General features: G+C 45.5%; 1 protein-coding gene across 2 annotated transcripts in view; it reads left to right on the forward strand.

Annotated features, from left to right (window-relative positions):
- DOCK1 (dedicator of cytokinesis 1) overlaps nucleotides 1–20664 on the forward strand; it is a 513605-nt gene that overhangs the window by 119563 nt on the left and 373378 nt on the right. For both annotated transcript variants that reach the window (XM_039250757.1, XM_039250758.1), the window contains exons 20-23: nucleotides 289–378; nucleotides 690–790; nucleotides 5193–5327; nucleotides 14341–14449. In XM_039250757.1, the coding sequence (XP_039106688.1) occupies nucleotides 289–378; nucleotides 690–790; nucleotides 5193–5327; nucleotides 14341–14449 (435 nt within the window). The remainder of the gene's footprint in view (nucleotides 1–288; nucleotides 379–689; nucleotides 791–5192; nucleotides 5328–14340; nucleotides 14450–20664) is intronic.

The raw sequence follows: 20664 nt of genomic DNA on the forward strand, positions 1-20664 counted from the left end.
AGTTACTGTCGCCAGACTGGTGATGACCAGGGAAGGGGGGGAGGGGACCGCCGGCCTGTTGCCTGGCCTCCTCTGATTGGCTCAGGCTGCCGTGTTTCTGCTGTGAGTTCGCTCATCTCAGATTTTCGTCTGTGCACCGGACGGCTTGGCAGAGCCCCCGGGGTGCCCAGCCTCATTGGTGACACTGGGGGGAGATGGTTTGGCCTGTTACCGAGAAGGATCGTCATTCTAGGTTGGGGGAAAGCTGGGTGAGTTTACTTCGTCTGCTGACATTTTGTGTGTCTCCAGTTCCTCCAGGACACCTTAGATGCCCTTTTCAACATCATGATGGAGAATTCCGAGAGCGAGACCTTTGATACGTTAGTGTTCGATGCGCTGGTAAGGAGCCTCTGTGTTCCATCTGCTCCGATACCAAGGTGCCTCTCACGCGGCAGCCTTGGAAGCTGGGGGAGGGCAGCGGTCTTGCAAGTGTTTTCAGTTGCAAATCCAGTCCAAGCTTTGGGTTTGAGAGGCAGGGAGGAGCTCTCAGCCGGACACTGTAGATAGACCCATGTCCCCTCTGGAGTCAAAAGAGGCACCTCTGAGAAGGTTCTCGTTCTTTGGGTCCCACCACAGTGCAGATGACTTAGAGGAGGATTCCAAAATGCCTTGCGTTGTCTCGCTAATGAAAATATTGATGAATTTAACAGGTATTTATCATTGGACTCATTGCTGATCGAAAATTTCAACACTTCAATCCTGTTCTGGAAACCTACATTAAGAAACACTTTAGTGCAACACTAGCCTACACGTGAGTTCGCTTTTGTTGTTATAAATCCAGTGCTTTGTTTTGCATGTTTATTTTTCAGTGCCTTTTTCACATGCTTTTGTCTGTGATCGTACATACCCCCACCCCCCAACTCTGAATTTACTGGGATAGTTTTTATTACTGTTTCCCTCTTAACAGACCTAAAAATCTTGTTGAAAGCAGCTATGCAATACGTTATCCTAATGTTCTGGAATAAATTCTTCTTCTCCTCTATACTTTCCATTTGTCTTTGAAATTTTCAGTTTATAGTTTGATGAAACTGATCTGTGGATGCAGAGTGCCTGCTTCACGGTGGCTTCTGGATGTGTTCCTGGTTTGAGATGATTGGTTGTCTAGTTTGAATTCAACTCAGTTTCCAGTATATCTTTTTGCTCTTTAAATTTTTTTTAATGTTTTATTTATTTCTGAGAGAGAGAGGGAGACACAGAATCTGAAACAGGCTCCAGGCTCTGAGCTGTCAGCACAGAGCCCGACGCGGGGCTCGAACCCAGGAACTGTGAGATCATGACCTGACCTGAAGTCAGACGCTTAACCGACTGAGCCACCCAGGTGCCCCTCTTTTTGCTCTTTAAAGACAGCCTTCCTTTTTGTTCCAGATGCTTCAGCTATAATGGCTATTCTGAATAGCGGTTCTGTAACGGCGATTCTGAATGCCCACCTAGTTGCTCTTGATCCTCCCCCCGTCTCCATACCTGCCCCTTTGGGTGCCTAGTGAGCAGGCGGAGCAAGTGGGTGATATCCTGGCCTGAGAGGTGGCTCAGTGGTGTCAACTGGCACAGTCTAGGAACCCTGCTTAACCTGCAACTCTGTCACTTACAAGTTTAAATTTCTTCTTCTTTTTTTTAAGTTTATTTATTTATTTTGAGAGGGTAGGGGAGAGAGGGGCAGAGAGAGAGAGAATCCCAAGCAGGCTTCACCCTCAGTGCAGAGCCCATTGCAGGGCTTGAACTCATAAACCTTGAGATCATGACCTGAGCCGAAATCAAGAGTCAGACGCCTAACCTGCTAAGCCACCCAGATGCGCTGAAAGTTTAAATTTCTTAACCTCTTTGGGCCTCAGCCTTCTCATCACTAAAACAGGCACAGTCTTAGGGTTTCTTGAGAATTTCAATGAGTTATTACGTATTAAATGTTTGGAGTAATCCCTGGCACTTAGAAAGCACTAAGCAATATTTAGGTTTCATTATTATTATAATATTTAAGAGGAGTTACTCCGAATCTCTTACCAGGGGATTTATTAGCATTTATTTAAAGGTTTAATTGTGTGAGTTGCAATGACAATAAATTTAAATAATTTCTTCAAGAAAAATCCCCCCTCCTTCCCCACCTTAGAATCACTAGAAATGATGGTCTTTAGTGCCAGTAACTGGAGTCAAGGCTCTCAAGTGTGTCTTGAGCGTACTTAAGTCAAAATCTGGTTCCTTGCCTGTGTGCAGCCATGGACAAGCTCTTTGTGTGACGTCACTCATCCTGTCTCTCGGCCCTTTCACATGTGCGCTTTGCGTGCATGTCGATTGCAAGGTAGTGGGCAGAGAGCTGCCACATCCTCACGTACACAGAGCCGGCCGTGACAGGTCCTTTGTGCTTGCTGACAAGCGTATGTTTGAAATGACTTACTCTCTTCGTGGAGATGTCCATGGTGACTGCACTTGGACAGTCCCTCTCAGACTCTGGGGAGGGAGGACGGGGCGGTGCCATCTTGCTATGGCGGACCCAGCAGGTTTGTGGAAGTGGCATCTGTGCTGCTCCTCGTGGCGGAGTCTCCGTACCTGTCACGTTCACACTTCTGCGTCTTCGCTGAAATATGGCCAAACGGCTCTTCTCAGGTTAGCTTTTGTATTGGAATCTCAGAAAATCAGCACAGTGAGTGAGCTTGCCACACTGCGTTCCACCTTGTGTTGGCAACGCCCGTTCTGTGCTTTTGCCATTAGAGGTGATGTGAAAGTCAGGGAGTCTTTGCAGAGGCAGAAAGTCCCATTTTATCTTTAAGAGGGGATGGGACGGATTTGGGAATCAGCATCCTCTCATTCAACTCCTGTAATCTGCTGAAAAGGAGATTCACTTTGGAAAATAACTGTTCTTATCATGTTTTGATAAAGGAGCAACCCCAGGTGTTTCCTTAGTTCAAATCTGAGTACGTAAGCCTTGGAATACCGAAGGAGATAACTGTGATTCACACGGTTCTAGCCAAATCATGGAAAGTTGTCCCTGCGTTAATGGTCTCTGGGCCAGGGGAAATTCTGGCCCTGAGGATCCTCACGGAGGCCCTCCCAGCCGCTGCCCCTCAAGAAGCCTGGGAAGGCAGATGGAGATTAGACTGTCTCCCAGATAGTTTCTTTTCCTCTTTCCTTCGGTAACGTGGAGCTCTCCAGCCCTTCTCCACAAAGAACTCCAAGAGAAGAAATGAAAGGTGACTGCGCCGTAGGCAGTACCTCTCGGTGCCCCGTCTCCGCTGCGTGCGTACTCCGGGTGTGGGAGCCCCCTCCGAGTCACCGGTGAGGCCGATGGTGCAGGCGATAAGGGAGCACGGTTCCTCCAGAAAGCTAGCAGGATGGGCTTCTTTGTCTCCACAGAGCTACTTTTCCCGGGGCTGGTCCAGGTCTTGCCGCTGCTTAACTGATGCTCCGTCGGGTCTGCCCCTCTCAGCTAGTACCAAGGGGGCTTGATCTTTCTGCCATTACAGGTGGCCACGCTCATGTAGATGTGGGTCTTTTGACTTCCTTCCTCATTTATTTTCCGGTTCTGGGTCATTCTCTTTGCACATCGCTCCTTCTTTTTATTTATTTATTTATTCATTTATTCATTTTTGATTAATCTGTTGAGAGAATCCCCAAAATGTGTTCTATGGAATTGCTGTTTCTTGAGATATTGATGGGTTTAATAAGAAAAGGTTATCTGGCCAATAAGCTTGAGACAGTAAGTTAAATCAGGTGAAATGGGTTTTATGGCAGGACTTTAGATGTCCCCCTGTGCCTTGAGGACCACTGGAAGATGTGTGTGGTCCCTCCCAGCACGGGAGCCAGCGGAGCCACTGGGGAGAGGACTTCCCAGATTCTAACCAACGCCTTGCGCAGAAGCTCCTCTCGTACTGTCGAATGTCTTTCTAGGGTTCTGCAACATGAGCCTTAGAAATGACTTCACTTCTACTTGGTCACCCAGAAAGCATTCTTTTCCTTCCTTAAATGTTTTGAGAGAGAGAGAGAGAGAGAGAGAGCATGCGCACGTGCGCACGCATGCACAAGAGTGGGGGAGGGGCAGAGAGAGTGGGAGAGAGAGGAGGTGAATAGGGCTCTGTGCTGACAGCAGGGAGCCTGACACGGGGCTCGAACCCACAAACCATGAGATCATGATCTGAGCTGAAATCGGCCCCTTAACCGACTGAGCCACCCGGGCGCCCCTTCAAAGCTTTTTACTGGGGTTTATCAGGACATGTCATCCTTAATGCAAGTTCCAGTTGCTCTTATGGGTATCTTATAATAATCTCGACTAATAGACTGGGTGATTATGGGCTCACGACTTAACTGGAAATGGTGGCAGTGCCCCACCAGGTTATTTTTATGAGCATAATAAATATTTAAAAAGCCACAGTGAATTCTTGTTGATGACATGAAAAGTTGGGGGCTCAGAGAAGTTTGGTTCATGGTTGTTGTATAGGCTGCACACTTGTGGCTACTGTTTGGAGAATTATACTGTGGCCCAACACACCAAAACCAGAAACCACATTGAAGTTAAGTTAGCTGTTCTTTGATGATTTAGAAGCATTGCTTGAGGGTCTGCCTTCTGATCCATGAACAGTGATTATTAGTTTATGGGCCAGTAGTAGTAGAAAATGTAGAAGTTTGGGCAGAGTTAAAAATTCAGCTTTGCCCCAACTGCCTCTATCATTTGAAAATAATGCATGTTCCATGTTAAAAATAAGAAACATTATAAAAAGCATTATGAAAATATATATGAGTATGAAGAAAACCCCTTTAATTTTCTTTAGCATTGAGAAAGCTAGTTTATCCGTCTAAGCCTGGCCTTTTTCACTTGTAAGTTAGGGATAATATACCTGCTATTATACACAATTATTATATTATACCCTAAAATAATACTTGCCTTATTGGGCTATTTTGAGGATTAAGTTATATAATACATTCAAATGCTTAGAAAAACCTCTAAAACTTAGAAAAACAGGCCAGTTATATGTTCAGATCTCGCTCCTCTGAGTGTTATTTTATGGCTCACTTTTAATCTGTTTTGAATACATTTTATACATAGGCATCTATGGATAAGTGTGAACCGAAATAAGAATCGCCCCCTTGTGTATTCCTGTCCCAGTTAGGAACTGAGATGTTGTAATTTTCTGAACTCCTCAATTAATTTGTGATCCTGTTACGAATAGGAAGCTGACAAAAGTTTTAAGGAACTATGTAGACAATGCGGAGAAGCCGGGGATAAATGACCAGCTGTACAAAGCTATGAAGGCTTTGGAGTACATCTTCAAGTTCATCGTGCGCTCCCGGATCCTGTTCAACCAGTAAGTGTCACCCATGCTGGCCCTCCTAGGGAATTTCAGGAGGTCTTTTACTTCCTTTCTTCCCTTTCTCTGTTCTCCTCTCTCTTTTCCACCTTCTTTCCTGTTCTCGCTCCTTTTTCTTCCCTTTCTTTGCTTTCTAGCATGACAGAGCAGTGATAGATAGCCGTACAGTGTTGGGGTTGCCCACTCTTAGGGTAACTGCTCCCCGCGCCGTGAAATGCAAGCACAAGGTTGAGCAGCAGCCCCTATTCCCAAGTCCGAAATGTGCGCCATGTGAGTAAAATACTGACCACTGATGTATTCCGAATTCATCAGAGGTAGTGCAGGGTGTGCACCGAGGGCTCTCAAGCTCGTGTCGGTGCGTCTCCCGATAGAAGAAAGCCTCAAGAGAGCAAACAATTAAAAAAAAGCAGCAACTTCAAAAGGCCCAAACCAAGTTAAATTGCCTCCCTTGGGAAGACTGTGGAGGTTCGTCTCTTTCTTTCCTTCAACCAGAATAATACTTTGCTTCTGGAGAGAGAGTCTCACGTGTGGAATTACCAGGTGAATGGACATTCTGGTATCGAGCTTGGTGACCTGTTTCTCATACTGTGTGGATGAATGTGTGCATTGTTTTTGAACCTTAGAGTGGATTGGGGTGTTGATGACTTTTTTCATCGAGAACCGTAATATTTTCCCAGGTGTCTGTGGTTAAGAACTGTGCTAAAGCCAGAGCTTCCCAATTAGCTCGTGATATGTAACTGTAGGAACGGAGAGATGTTCGAAAGGGGTAGGTTGAGTGTTGAGTGTTGAAGTGGACTCTGTGCTTGTTTCTTTGGGAGGATGGTTGCTTTGGGTGATCTACTATGAGCGATGTTGTTGCTGTTGATTATTCAAGGTTGATTCAAGGTTCTTGTGAGTTCTGCACATACACATGGAGCTTCACAAACTCCCATCCTTCTGTTTAGAGAACACACATCACCTTAAAAAAATGTCTTTAATATTTATTTATATGAGAGAGACAGAGAGAGAGAGAGAAAGAGAAAGAAGAAGAGAATGCTTAAGTGGGGGGAGGGGCAGAAGGAGACAGAGGAGCAATCGGAAGCAGGCTCCAGGCTCTGAGCTGTCAGCACAGAGCCCGATGGTGGGCTCAAACCCATGAGCTATGAAATCATGACCTGAGCTGAAGTTGGATGCTTAACCAATTGAGCCACCCAGGCACCCCATCTTTTAAAAGCACAGTGCTCTGTGAACATGGGAGTGAAAACTGGTAATTGGACCATTGTAGACCCAAAGTCGTCCCTCCAATTCCTCTTTATTTTATCCTTGTTGACCTGAGGTAGCCTTCTTCACAAGGGCCCAGGAGAAAGGGAAGGTATTCAAAATACAATCTTGTGCACACCATGGTGCGAATAAAGCCAGAGGAGCGAGTTACTGACTATTCATAGACCTGGAAACATGATACATAGGGTGGGACCCACTATTGATTAGAGTGGTGATCGGTGGTTAACAGCACCTGTGTTTTGGTTGAGGATTATTGTGCTCGTGTTCTCTCTGGAGTTAATGTGATGTAGACAGTTTCTACACTGCCATTTGAATGTATGAAGACACACAGTTTGAGGCCATCAGGCTGTCATCATCAGCTAAGGTGGTAATTATAGGTAGGTATGAATCTCGCTGTAGACTGAGCTTTCTTTTAAGGTTCAAAGCCATTGATGATTTTCCCACTGTCAGCTGTGAAAGGTGACCAAGTAAAGTAGGTTTTGTTTCCCTGCATTTTGTTTTATTTTATTTTCCAATAAAATTAATTCTATGAAATTGAACTTCTTGGCCCCCTCTCTCTTGCTTTTGTATTTTTCCCCACTAAGTTTAAATCATTAATTACCCTAAACCAGAACCTGCACTGAGGTGAGAGCATGAACTTGAAAGAACAGAATAGTCAAGTGATATGTATAGATTTTGTCATGTTTTATTTGAAAGGATTTTAATCGTGTACCATTTGTAATCAATATGACACTGAGTCAGGGGTTTGATGATGCCCATGTCCTTCCCAAACACACTGCTGACTTTCCTTCTTGTTCAGAGATTAGGAAGCAAGAGAAACATGCATTGGTAACCAGCGTGTTTCTGCTAGTGTAGTAAGTGCTATAGTCTTGTACAAAATAACGCAGCTAGAAAAGATTGGGGTCGCCCAAGTGGACCAGTGGGCAGAGTTGTTTCTTTCTCTTAACCTCTTTCAATCTCCAAAAACAAATGGCATGGTATCTTACAACCATGGTCCATCAGTGTTGAATTTGATCAGTCTTCTAGAGGTTGGGAATAGGATTGGCCTTGTGTTACAGGAAAGCCGAGCTGAACGGGCTCTCACCAGATGAGCTTCACTTCTCCCCAGCCCCGTACACAACACGAAGCCCAGAGCACGATTCCAGAACTCGTGCACTTGTTCCCTGGTTTCCCCGTGTCCTTGGCTCCTTTCGCCTTTCTGCTCTACCATGCTTAGAGTCTGTCTCTTTGTCTTATGGTCCTGAGGTGGCCCCTGCCTCTCCTGGCATCAGAACTGCATTCCAAGCAGCAGAGAGGGGGAAGGTGTGGGGTAAATAGCCTCCTAATTCATCTTCTTTTTAAAGAACTTTCCCCAATCCCCACAAAGGGTCATGTGCTTTCATCCGAGTGGCCAGAACCATGTCACATGACCATCCTGAATGCAAGGGAGGTTGGAAAAGATTTTTTTTTTAAGTTTATTTATTTATTTTGAGGACAGGGTGAAGGGCAGAGAGAGAGGGAGAGAGAATCCTAAGCAGGCTCCATGCCCGTAGTACGGAGCCCGATGTGGGGATCCGACTCATGAACTGTGAGATCATGACCTGAGCCGAAACCAAGAGTCAGACACTTAACCATTTGAGCCACCCAGGTGCCCCTGGAAAAGTATTTTCAATGGAGTTATTGATGCTTTCAACAAAATCAGAGTTGTTTTAGTACAGGAGTAAGAGAGAAATATATATCGGATAGATAATTAACATTTTCTTCCTCATGCTTTTAACCTGAATTTCTGTTGCCTAATGGCTCAGAACGCCCCTAACTTACTCTGAGTTACTAAGTCCTACTTAATTAGGCCCCTGAGAGCTGTTCTCCCTCTTAGTTTGGAGGTCAGTCTCAGAGACTTCTGTCACTAGTATCTCCTTGGCTTTAAATCACTGGAGCCTCACGTGACCCACAGATGTGCTTCTGACTTCCCGTGCTGTGTAGAAGTGCAGCGAAACACCCAGCAGATCCTTGCCTGTGATCCGAGGAAGTGTTTTATGTTCGATGTCCTTAGGAATGCCTTTGTTTTGGCGCTTGGCACCACGGTATTGCCACTGACCGTGATCATGCTGCCCACCTTTGTCCCGGAGGGGTCCCAGCAGGGGCCGGGCCTGATCCCAAGAGGAGTTTCTTTGCTGGGATGACTTCTCAAGAGCCAAGACTGTCCAGGACAAAAGAGCAAAGGGGTCATAAGGTGAGCGGCAGCAGTTGCCAAAAGGCCGTGAGACTTCCTAAGGCTTCCAGGCCCTTGTCCGGGCATTCCGGACCTCATCCAAAGACTGTGGCCAACATGGAGGTTTTGATGGCGAGGTCCCTCCCTCCTGCCCGCCCTCCTCTGTCCCTTCCTTCTCCCTCCCGCAAGTGCTTAACGGGCTTCGGAGCCCTGACTGTACCTCAGACTTTAATACTTTATTGACCTTATTTTTTTCCGAATTGCTTCCTAAATGTGTGTCTTGGCTGCCTTCTGTGATTCCTGAGGGCAGAGAGGAACATATGTTCCTTTCAAAACTTAGAACACAGTTGTGGCCACATTATGTAGAGAAGATAATATTTCTTAAATTTAAATCTGAAGTCTAAAACTGCTGAGAACTCAGATTCTGTGGGAAGGAAAAGTCATGGTCTTCACATCGGGGCCCGCGGGACTACAGACTTGAGTAGGGTCTCATTCTCCTCATCCTCACCCCATTATCCTACCATACATTTCAGCAGCTCTTAATATTCCTGCTTTGTACAGGCTGTTCAAAGAGAAAGCAGTGCTGTGTCCTACACAGATATCGGGAGCATTTGCTCTGTAACGAGTTTTGAGCAGCTCTCTTGTGTGGTGTTTTCAGAGCTGGGGGAGCAAGCAAACAAGGGTTCCCATTTTCTTACCTGCACCACATTTGTTACCTTGGGAGAAAGACAATTGTGCTCACAGCTGGAGGTGACAAGAGTGTTTTTCTCTTTGCAGTTGGAACAAACGTTAGAGGTCCTTTATTTTTCTTCTTCTTTCAAAATGGTCTGCTGTGTTTGCAGGTGATGCAGTACATTTGTAAAATTCCCGGATAATTGATAGTCATTATTCTTCCAAAGAACAAAGAGGGGAAACTTTGGAGAGGAAGATACAGAAGCTTATCCCACTTTCTTTCTCACTCTGCAAATCCATACCTTCTGTTTTGTTTAGAAAGCTCATTTTGTTTTGAAGTGAGAACAGCAATTTTAAAACTGGCCCAGAGACATTTGGTTCAGAACCCACAGAAAGATTCCTGACAGCCAGGGGCACTTCTCTGCGGGTTTTTGTTTGTCTGTGTTTTCTATGTGGGTGGATCACATTAACTAGAAAGCCGGAAAACAGACACATCCTGCATCAGATCTTCTGAAGCAAATTACTAAAGCTAGTTATTGCTGTGTTCCCCTTCTATCTTTCCAGTGCTTTGTGGAGGGTCTGTCTGTCATCTGGTGTTAGCTTTGTGAATAATTAGTTATTGATCATGAATAAGTTGTTGCAGATCTGTCATTCTGCTTTCATTTCCTGGGTCACAAAAATAAAATGTAGTTAATAGACAACAATTTTGTCATTCTTTGATAATGAATACTTACAATATATAGATAGAGCAAGGAATGACAACTAGGTCTTACTCCTCTATTTATCTACTGATATCCCTCTGAGTTCTTTCCTCTCACCCTTTCCTCCACCTCAAGGTGGGTCAAACAAGTGACTCTTCTTGGTTTATTTGGTAAAACGCAGAGGTGAGACTCAGGAGGCCTCCATTTCACTACAGAAAGATGCATCAGCGGGATTGCTGTAAAATACTAACCATGTCTATGTTTTAAAGATGTTGATTGGCAGCAGAGAAACAAATAATTAAATTTTCATCTGAGGGATTCATGGTAGAATTTTAAATATAATAAAGACTCATACCTTACAGATTTTGAAGCTGTGTTATTGGGGGCATACCGATTTACAATTATGATCTCTCTCTTGTGGATTTACAGGCACAACTCGCTTTATTGCTCTTTGCTTTGCTCTTTTACTGTGGCTTTTATAAATCAGAGGTTTGCAGCAAACCCGTGTTAAGCAGGTGCCGTTGGTGCCATTTTTCTAAAAGCATTTTCTCACTTCATATCTCTGTGTCACATTTTGTTAATTCTTGCTGTATTTCAAACTTTTTCATTATTATTGTGTTTGTTATGGTGTTATAAATGGCTGAAACCCCAGATGATCATTAACTTTTTTAACAATATTTTTTAAATTAAGGTATGCACATTTATTTAAGGTACAATGCTGTCTCACATTTAATAGACTGCATTACAGTGTAAATGTATTTTTCATATGCACTGGGAAACCAAAAACTTATTTAGACTCCCTTTATTTTATTTTAATGTGGTGGTCTGGAAACTAAGCCTGTAGTTTTTGTTTTTGTTTTTTTTTTTTTTTTTTACAAATAGTTTATTGTCCAGTTAGTTTCCACATAACACCCAGTGCTCATCCCCACAAGTGCCCTCCTCCATGCCCATCCCTCCCCCCCCCCCCACATCCATCAGTCCTCAGTTTTTGTCAGCATTCAAGAGTCTCTCATGGTTTGCCTCTCTCCCTTTCCCCCACCATTTCCCCCCTTCTTCTCCCCCTTGGTCCTCCGTCAAGTTCCTCCTAATCCTCCTATACGTGCAAGCATATGATATTTGTCCTTCTCTACCTGACGTATTTCGCTCAGCATAACACCCTCAAGGTCCATCCATGTTGCTACACATGTAAGCCTGTAGTTTTTGAAGTATGCCTGTATCCCTTAATAGATATGAAAACATTCCCTGTATCTTTTGGTTAATATTTGCATGGATTATCTATCCCTGCCTCCTCCTAATTTTTACTTTTTTTTCTTTTAAACTTTCTGTGTCCTTATATTTAAGGTCTGTGTCTTACACACATCACATAGCTGTATGTTTATTTCATACAGTCTGAAAATCCTTTTATTTATTTATTTTTTTGAAAGTCCTTTTAACTGAGTAGGTAGTTTATTTACATATGTTGTAATTGAGTAATATATTGGGTTTATACCTACTGTTTTTCTGTTAGTTTTTTCTTTTACCCATTTGTTTTATTATTATTATTATCTTTTTAAGTTTATTTATTTATTTTGCGAGAGAGAGTGAGTGGGGGAGGGGCAGAGAGAGAGGGAGACAGAGAATCCCAAGCAGGCTCTGCACTGACAACATGGAGCCCGATGTGGGGCTTGAACTCATGAAACCATGAGATCATGACTGGAGGTGAAACCAAGAGTCAGTCGCTTAACCGACTAAGCCACTAGGCACCCCTTTTTTACTCAACTGTATTATGTTCTTCCGTTACATATATATTAGACCTTTTTATTATATCCGACAATCTCCAATATGCTTTTCTCTATTTTCTGTCTCTGTGGTTATTTATTTTCATGTTGAGTGTCTTCTATTTCATTAATTCTGCCTTTTACTCTGTCTAATCTCAATTTAACCCATATAATGAATTCTAAATTTTGGATATTCTGCTTTTTACTTTTAAAGCTTTCATTTAATTCTTTGCTACAAATTTATTTCTCCACTAAAATTTCCCATCTTCTGTTTTATCCATCTCTCTATTTTTCATATTTCCATCTTTTTATTTTCTTTTTTTCTGTTTTAAAATATGATAATTATATTGACATTTTTGCTAGCTAACTGCATTTTTAGGTTTATTTATTTATTTTGAGAGAGAGAGAGAGAAAGAGAGAGAGAGAATCTCAAACAGGCTCTGTGCTGTGGCATGTACAGCCTGACGTGGGGCTCAGTCTCATGAACCATGAGATCGTGACCTGAGCTGAAATCAAAAGTTGGACAGACACTTGATCAACTGAGTCATCCAAGTGTCCTGCTAATTGCAATATCTTGACCACCTGTGGTTCTGTTTCTATTATCTTCATCCTTTTTTTGTTTTTGTTTTTGATTTGACCATGTGGTCTGTTCTTATGCTGTGTTTAGTTTTATTGTATTTTATTTTTTTTATTTTTTTAAAATTATTTTATTTATTTATTTTTTTAAATTTCTAGGAGAGAGAGAGAGAGAGAGAGAGAGAGACAGCGTGAGCAGGGGAGGGTCAGAGAGAGAGGGAGTCACAGACTGAAACAGGCTCCAGGCTCCGAGCTGGCAGTCAGCACAGAGCCCGACGCGGGGCTTGAACCCACGAACCGTGAGATCGTGACCTGAGCGAAAGTCGGACGCTTACCGACTAAGCCACCCAGGCGCCCCAGTTATGTTTTATTTTAATGTAGCTCAGGATAATGAGCTTTTCTTCCAGAGATGACTCATCCTTTCCCTTTGTAGGCAGAGACAGTGGGAATGACCTTGCACTCTACACTTGCTGTACTGGGTTAAGGCTGTGTGTAGCCTTGGTAAATCCTCCCTCGCCATTTGGTCTCCATTTGCTTCTAGTTGCTTGTGGTTCTCCAGAGTTTTCAACTGAGAGTCTGTTGGGTCATCTGGGACCTGCCCCCTAGCACTTTCTAATTCATTATCATTCATTGTCTTTGGAGACTAGTAAAAACTCCAGTCTACAGAGGTTTTCATTGTGATTTTTAGTCTTCTACCCCATGCAGCTTTAGGAATTGGCAGATGTCCTGAGGACCAGAATGACTACATGCTTGAAGCCTCTCCAAGTGTTTGTACTACTCTCTGAAGCGTTGCTATGTTGTTTGGTGTTATCCGCAAGTAGAAGTTCGTGACTTGATACTTTTGTTTGCTGTACACCGTTTAAACAAACTCCTGTTGAATAAAATCCTCTACAGAACAGATACACCAGGTTGCAGTTTCTGATTTTAGACAGAATTTGTTGCTTTACAATGGAACTCATTTAAATATAAGATTACCTCTAGGGTAATTAATTATCACTTAGTTTACAAAATTTCCCATTGTACTCAAGTTTTCAGGTATGGCATACTTTTAATTAGGCGGAAAACTAGTCTACGTTAAGAAAACATCTGCATGGTAACGTTTTAAAATGCAAATGTATTGCTTTTTAGTAACACAGCAGTTTGAAGTCGCTGCTAATAAATGATTTATAGATGAAGCTTATAATAATTAGCAACAGAGATTTGCATACATGTAGCCAATGTACAATGTCTTTATTATCCATTTATTGAATATACTCCACCTCTTGAACATTTTCCCATTACCACCAATTCTGTGGTGAATGAATTTGTGCAGTGCCATCACTCTGAAATAAAGTCATTTTGAATTTGCTATCATAGTACCGTTTTCAAATGGTTACGAGATCGTGTTAAATTCAGGAAATTAAATTTACGTTAATTATGGGACTTTGTGGGTTTATAAAACACTGGCAGGAAATACACCAAAATGTTACTGGTATCCTCTCTGTGGGGTGGGATTACAGCTGAATTTCTCTGTTCCTCCTTCCTCTATTCCTTCCTCTCTCTGTCTGCCTCCCTCCTTGTCTATACGTTCCTGTGTTTTTCGGATTTAGAAGATGTACTCTGTGACACTGAACAAAGCAGTAAATGGTATGGTTGAAACCCAGCTTGGTCAGTGCGAAGACGTCTCTCCCTAGCTGGGTGGTGCAGACAAAGCCCATTTCAGAACTGCCTCCCGTGGCCCGTGGGTGTGGGGGACGCTCCCCATGCCCTCCCTGGCCACTCAGGCAGCACCCGTCCAGGCTCTTGGTGCGGGAGCAGCAGGTGGTGAGGCCCCGTCTGCCAGGCCCCCCAGGTGTGCGTGTGCTCCTTTGCAGACTCTATGAAGACAAAGGAGAGGCCGACTTCATGGAGTCGCTGCTACAGCTCTTCCGCTCCATCAGCGACATGATGAGCAGCGTGTCGGACCAGACCGTCCGGGTAAAGGTAGGCCCTCGTGTGCAGAAGGACAGGCCACCCTCAGGCCACCCTCAGGCCACCCTACAGGGCTCCCTGGGCAGGGTGAGAGACGCAGGGCCTGTCTCGCAAAGCATGAGCCGGAGACACAGCCCAGGGGTGGCATCTGCAGTGAGCATGGTCCTGCCCCCCGGGCACTGGTATTTTTCTTCCTTCTTCTTCCGGGGCTCTTCTGTACTGTCCTGGCCGGCTCTCTGCCCCTCAGCAAGGAGACGTTCTGAATCCCCTCTATGGAAATATTCGGACTTTGAGAATGATGTTTGCACGTCACTGGTCAGGATATCTGGGGGGTGGAGGTGGGGGGCTGAGGCTGTAGGTGTCCCAGGCACCCGTGGGACCTCCAGCTGTGCTGTGGGAAGGGGGGGGGACATCTTCCTCCTGCAGTGTGTTATTTGCTGGCACAGAAGAGCGAGGAATCCCGGGGTCCCAGGGTCCTGTGATCCTCACCGCCTTCAATTACTTGTTCTCGCCCTGTTGCCCCTTGGATGAAAGATGCCTTCACCTCTGGTCTGCAGGACGCTTCCGGTGTGGAGGTGCCGGGAGGGGGGGCACGGTTAGGGTCCTCAGAGGAGCCCCCGGCCCACACGCTCTTGGGTTTCCTTGTTCTGGCAGTTTCCACGGGGCTGACTTACTGTAGAAGGCGGTACGGTTTGCAGATCTCTGCCCAGGCTGCTTCCTTCAGAGAACAAGAATCTTCCGGATTAACTCGTGGTTTAGAAAGTGACTTCCCAACTTTGAAGTTTGCCACTAGGTCTGGAACAAAGGCAAATGTGCGTCAGATGTGTCTCCCCGGTGCTGTGACCCGGGAACTGGCGTAACTAGATGTGCATGGAGCCCTAGGGGCCTTGTGGTCTCAGCTGGTGCGGCTCTCTGGCCGCGCTCTTGGAATCTTAGTGTCATTTCTTGATGCTTATGTGAATATGGTGTAAAAGGACTATAGCAATCTATAGAGAGAGCGATGTGGTGCGTGTGGTGCGTATATTGACGTTCTCGGTGAACTATTTTGGCAACTCGATCTTGCCTCAAACTTCTTTATTGTTCCAGAGTTAAAATTAGCCGTGTGTGCGGTGCATTTACTACTACCTCCTGTGGCATTTCAGATAAACAGGTGCGGCTGGCATAAGAATAGATAAAAATTACAGGAAGTTTGAGCCCAGAAGTAATTTTAGATTTCTAAATATACTCTTACATTATTGAATTTGATTTGGCTTGACTTTTGTCTGCCCGCCTCCCTCCATGTCAAGTTATTTGGTGACGGGAGCCTTGTAAGACCTTCCTGCGGTGGGTGTTTTATTGTAAGACAGGAGGGAAGTCCATGATGTTCATAGATGGGGGCCGACTTTACATCAGCCAGACCGGTGACTGAGCTTTGTCTCAAACCTCGCCTCCCTCGCTGCTAATTTTGTACTTGGTGTTTTTGCACCTTGATGCTCTGCATGTGAGATTTAAAGACTTCCATCCCAGGACCCTGGGTTTTGCATTGCTCTGGCTCTTTAGGTTTTGCTCTGTGAACATGGAAGTACAATCGTGAACCACCTGCTACAGAGAGGATATGAAGAAGACTGTGGCATTTCGTAGGGGGTACACGTGGCTTCCCAAAGGGTGGCCCTTTGTGGCCGTTTGGATTTTTGAGATGATCTGTGTGTCCTCATCGATGACTGGCATCATGTAGGGTGAGCTGATGGGATTGGCGGGTGGGGGGGCGGCTGCTCCGTCACAGCTGCTGCCCACATCCACCTTGCAGATTAGAGTCAGCCCCGGCATTTGTGCCTCAGGGAAGAAAGAGTCAAGAAGGGTTTGGGGAGGGGCGCCTGGGTGGCTCAGTCTATTAAGCGTCCGACTTCGGCTCAGGTCACGATCTCGCGGTTCTTTTTTTTTTTTTTTTTTAATTTCTAGGAGAGAGAGAGAGAGACAGCGTGAGCAGGGGAGGGTCAGAGAGAGAGGGAGACACAGACTCTGAAATAGGCGCCAAGCTCTGAGCTGGCAGTCAGCANTATGTATAGGAACACATTCTCTACAGTATTGGATACAATTAAAGGATTCATGGAATTCTGTTCAACTGCTCTGATTGAACTGTTCAGGGTAGAACTGAAAACTAGGATAAGATTTTTTAAAAATTTTTTTTTAATGTTTATTTATTTTCAAGAGACAGACAGAGTGTGAGCAGGGGAGGATCAGAGAGAGAGGGAGACACAGACTCTGAAATAGGCGCCAAGCTCTGAGCTGGCAGTCAGCACAGGGCCTGACGCGGGGCTCGAACCCACGAACCGCGAGATCATGACCTAAGCGAAAGTCAGACACTTAACTGACTAAGCTACCCAGGCGCCCCACGATCTCGCGGTTCTCGAGTTCAAGCCCCGCGTCGGGCTCTGTGCCGACAGCTTGGAGCCTGGCGCCTGCTTCCAATTCTGTTTCTCTCTCTCTCTTTCTGCCCCTCCCCTGCTTGTGCTCTGTCTCTGTTTCTGTCTCTCTCTCCCTATCTTTCTCTTCCAAAAATAAATAAACATTAAAAAACATTAAAAAAAAGAAGAGTTTGAGGAAGTAATTAGATGCAGGATAAACATGGCATCAGACGTTGTTACCACATCACCGGTTCTGGCATCCATTTGCCACTGCAGCAGACTTCTTCCAGGGACGGCTCACATAAGCGCGCACACAAATGCGAGGACACTTGGGTGTGTTCTGTGCAGCAGGAGAGGACGCTGCAGCCGACCTGTGGCCTGATCGTCATTCCCTTCTCTGCAGGCGGCCTCGGTTGCCCCCGCTTCGGGGCCTGCTCTGGGGCACGTGTTTCTGGAGACAGGCTCGCCTTTGTGCTGCTTTGCTGGCCTTCAGTTAATGCCCTGAACCTTAGGGCTGCTGCAAGATCCTTAAAAAAATTTTATTACGGTAATTGACATAAAAACATGCCACCTTAACCAACTTATTTATTCATTTAGAGAGAGCACGTGTACGCGCACAAGTGGGGAAGGGAGGGGCAGAGAGAAAGGAAGAGGGAGAATCTCTTCTCTTTTGTTTTTAAGTTTATTTATTTATTTTGAGAAAGTGAGCATGCAGGAGGGGCAGAGAGAGAGGGAGAGAGAAAGAACCCCAAGCAGGCTGTGCACTGTCAGCACAGAGCCGGACATGGGGCTTGAACTCACCAACTGTGAGTTCATGACCTGAGCTGAAACCAAGAGTCAGAGGCTTAACCGGCCTTTCCCCAGGTTCCTTTCCCCAGGTTCCCCCTCCCCAGAATCTCAAGCAGACTCTGCACTGGGTGCAGATCCTGATATAGGGCTCAATCTCACAACCCTGAGATCATGACCTAAGCCAAAGTTAAGAGTCAGATGCTTAACCAACTGGGCCACCCGGGTGCCCCCGATCTTAACCACCATTATTTGGTTCCTTGGCATTAAGTGCTTTCACGTGGTAGTGCATAGCCACCACCATCCATCTCCAGAACTTTTTTCATCTCCCCAAGCAGGACCTCTGTCCCCATTAAAGAGTTACTCTCCGTTCTTTCCTTCCCCCAGCCCCTGGCACCCACCATCCTGTGTGGTCTCCAGAAATGTTTCCATGCAAGGTTCCTCATGTAAGTGGAATCACACAGCATTTGTCCCTCTGTGACCGGCTTCCGTCACCCGTGTAACGACTTCAGGGCCATCCTTGGTGTAGCCGCCGTCAGAATTTCCTTCCTTTTTGAGGCAGACTTGTATTCCATCATATGTGTATCCAGTTTTGTTTATTTATGCATCTACTGAGGGACACTTGGGTTGTTTACACCCTTGGACCATCGTGAATAATGCTCTGAACGTACGTTTACAGATAACTGTTCAAGTCCCTGCCTTCCCTTGTTCTGGGGTGTATATCAGATGTGGAAATGCTGGGTCATATGGTAATACTGTGTTTAACTTTTTGAGGAATTACCATACGCTCTTCCATAGCAACTGTACCATTTTGCTAAACAAAATTATTTTTAAATTTCTTAGTGAATTTACCTTAACAGCTATTTCTGGCAGCCTCTCAAGCATGAAGCTTGTCACCACCCCCCTGCCACCACCTCTGTGGAGCAAATGGCGCTAGTCTGTCTGCTCTGCTGGGAACCCTCTAGAATCTGCCTGGCATCACCTTTCCTTTCTCACTTGCTATCCTGCTCCCCAAAAGTAACCTACCTGTGCAGAGGTCTCCTCCACCCGCCCCTGCCCCTGGGGTTCTGATCAATCCCTTACCCTTCCTCTCAGCCTAGAATGTTCTGTGTGGCTATCGGGTTGCCGCTTTCACTCTGTCTATAATCATGGCCAGACATTCTCAACTGTCAGTGTGTGCTTATGGGATCCTCAACTGCCATCATGCTTCCCTCTGGTCCCACTGCCAGTGCCCTCGGGTTCTGTTCGCTGCAGAGAGATCAGATTGTGGTGATCTGTGGTCGTGGTGATCACACGCTGTGTGATCGTGGTCCTCTCCCCCGAGTATGACCCAATGGCACTCAGATGTGGCCTCTCCAGAGCCTGACGCGGCCATTCTCTTCCACTGCCTGGTCTTCCCTTTTGCTCACCTGGGCTGTGATAGCACAGATCAGTGTGCACTCATGTGCTCAGTTTTTCTTGATGAATCTGTGCAGAAAGTTTCTTAACTCCCTACCCCCTCAGTGCTGTTGCACCTGCCCTTTCTTGTTTCCTGACTGTATTTCAGTGTTTTTTACTAAAACTCACATCTGGTGAGAGCCTTGTTTTTCTTGGAAAGCCATGTTTCCCCGCTGCCCTGGGGAAATGGGTCAGATTCCAGTTTCTGCCATTCAGAAATGTTCATAGCCAGCCTCACCAGCTCTCCTACCTTTACTTCTTTGAGACACGAGTAGGGTGCGTCCCCTAGAGAACACCAAACATCTGGATGCTGGGAACTCTCCCCGAACTAATTCCAGGGGTTGGTGGAATCTTGAGCTCCACGTGCTAGAATAACAACAGCTGATATTCATCAATCACTTTCTGTTCTAAGTGCTTTACATGTACCCTCTTATTTGATCTCTACGGTAATACTGTTAAATGGGTACCATCCTTGATGTCAGATTTCAGAGGTATTAACTCACTTACTCGAGGCCACATGGCCGGCGTGAGGCAGAGTGATGACTTAAGCCTGGCTTGCCTGGTTCCCGGGGCCACACTTTTCTGTTCAGCTCCCCGGGAGGACAGTGCTAAGCGCCAGCCATCCGATGGTTTTCAGAAACAGGGCCCGTACCTGCCGACCACAGCAGTGAACAGCAGCTCTGTGCCTGAGGCTTTGGGGCTGTAAAGGCATAAACAGCATTTCTGGTGGATCTTTCCATCCAAGTGGACGTATTCTATGGCACTCGTAAAGCAATTAAAAATACTTTGACCGTGTGCCCCCAAACTGGGTGTGTTTGCAGCGAGGGGATGGGAGTTTGATGGGGCGGGTCACCGAGGCTTCTTGGAGGACCCAATCTCGGTCCTGGGCCCTCTTTGTTGGCAGCGGGTGGTTCTCTTTCTTGACCCCCCCTGGATTGCCGTGTCGGACTTGGGGCGGTCGGGGCTTTACAGTTAGAGTGAGCGCAGAAATTGTTGCTTTCTCTGAATTCCAAAAATATTACTAACATATTAGCTCTGTGGGACGTCCCAGGAAAGACTAACCTGCCTCCTCACCATAGTCTGCTCATGTGTCTGGGGCTGCGAATTCCAGAACTTTCTGTGAAGGGAAACTTTGACTGTGATCCACAGTAAGAAAGAGATTTTTGGGGTATGTGTGTATGAAGCTGAAAAATGTTTCATGAAAAGGTTCTTTTCTTTATCCTGTGTGATACCCTCTGGCATTTTCTATTCTAGTCTAGTATCCTTTAGTGTGTTCTGAATTAATGTATTTCACTAAGAAATCCCACAAATACACAAAAGCCAAATTGCTCATGGACAAGCACCCAATTCTTTTCCTGAACAGCTCACGCGTCTCACCCCATATTTGAAGAATGCTGCTTCTCACTGTTCTGTAGATTTCTTCTGCTGTTTCTTCTGTTTGTGTAGCAGGAGAATATGATTCATTTTCTGTGTGTCTCCCGTCGGCTCATAAAGCTGGAGGTCCCTGAGGCTCAGCGGCTCTGCCTCACGGGGTGTGGTTGGACGCGGGCGAAGAGTAATTGAATTCGAGGCCCCCAAGCTCAGGTTGGCTCACAGATGTGGGGGACTTTGTCTTCCTTC

This window comes from Hyaena hyaena, unplaced genomic scaffold (assembly GCF_003009895.1).
Source record: "Hyaena hyaena isolate Hyena2069 unplaced genomic scaffold, ASM300989v1 scaffold_380, whole genome shotgun sequence".
Lineage (NCBI taxonomy): Eukaryota > Metazoa > Chordata > Mammalia > Carnivora > Hyaenidae > Hyaena > Hyaena hyaena.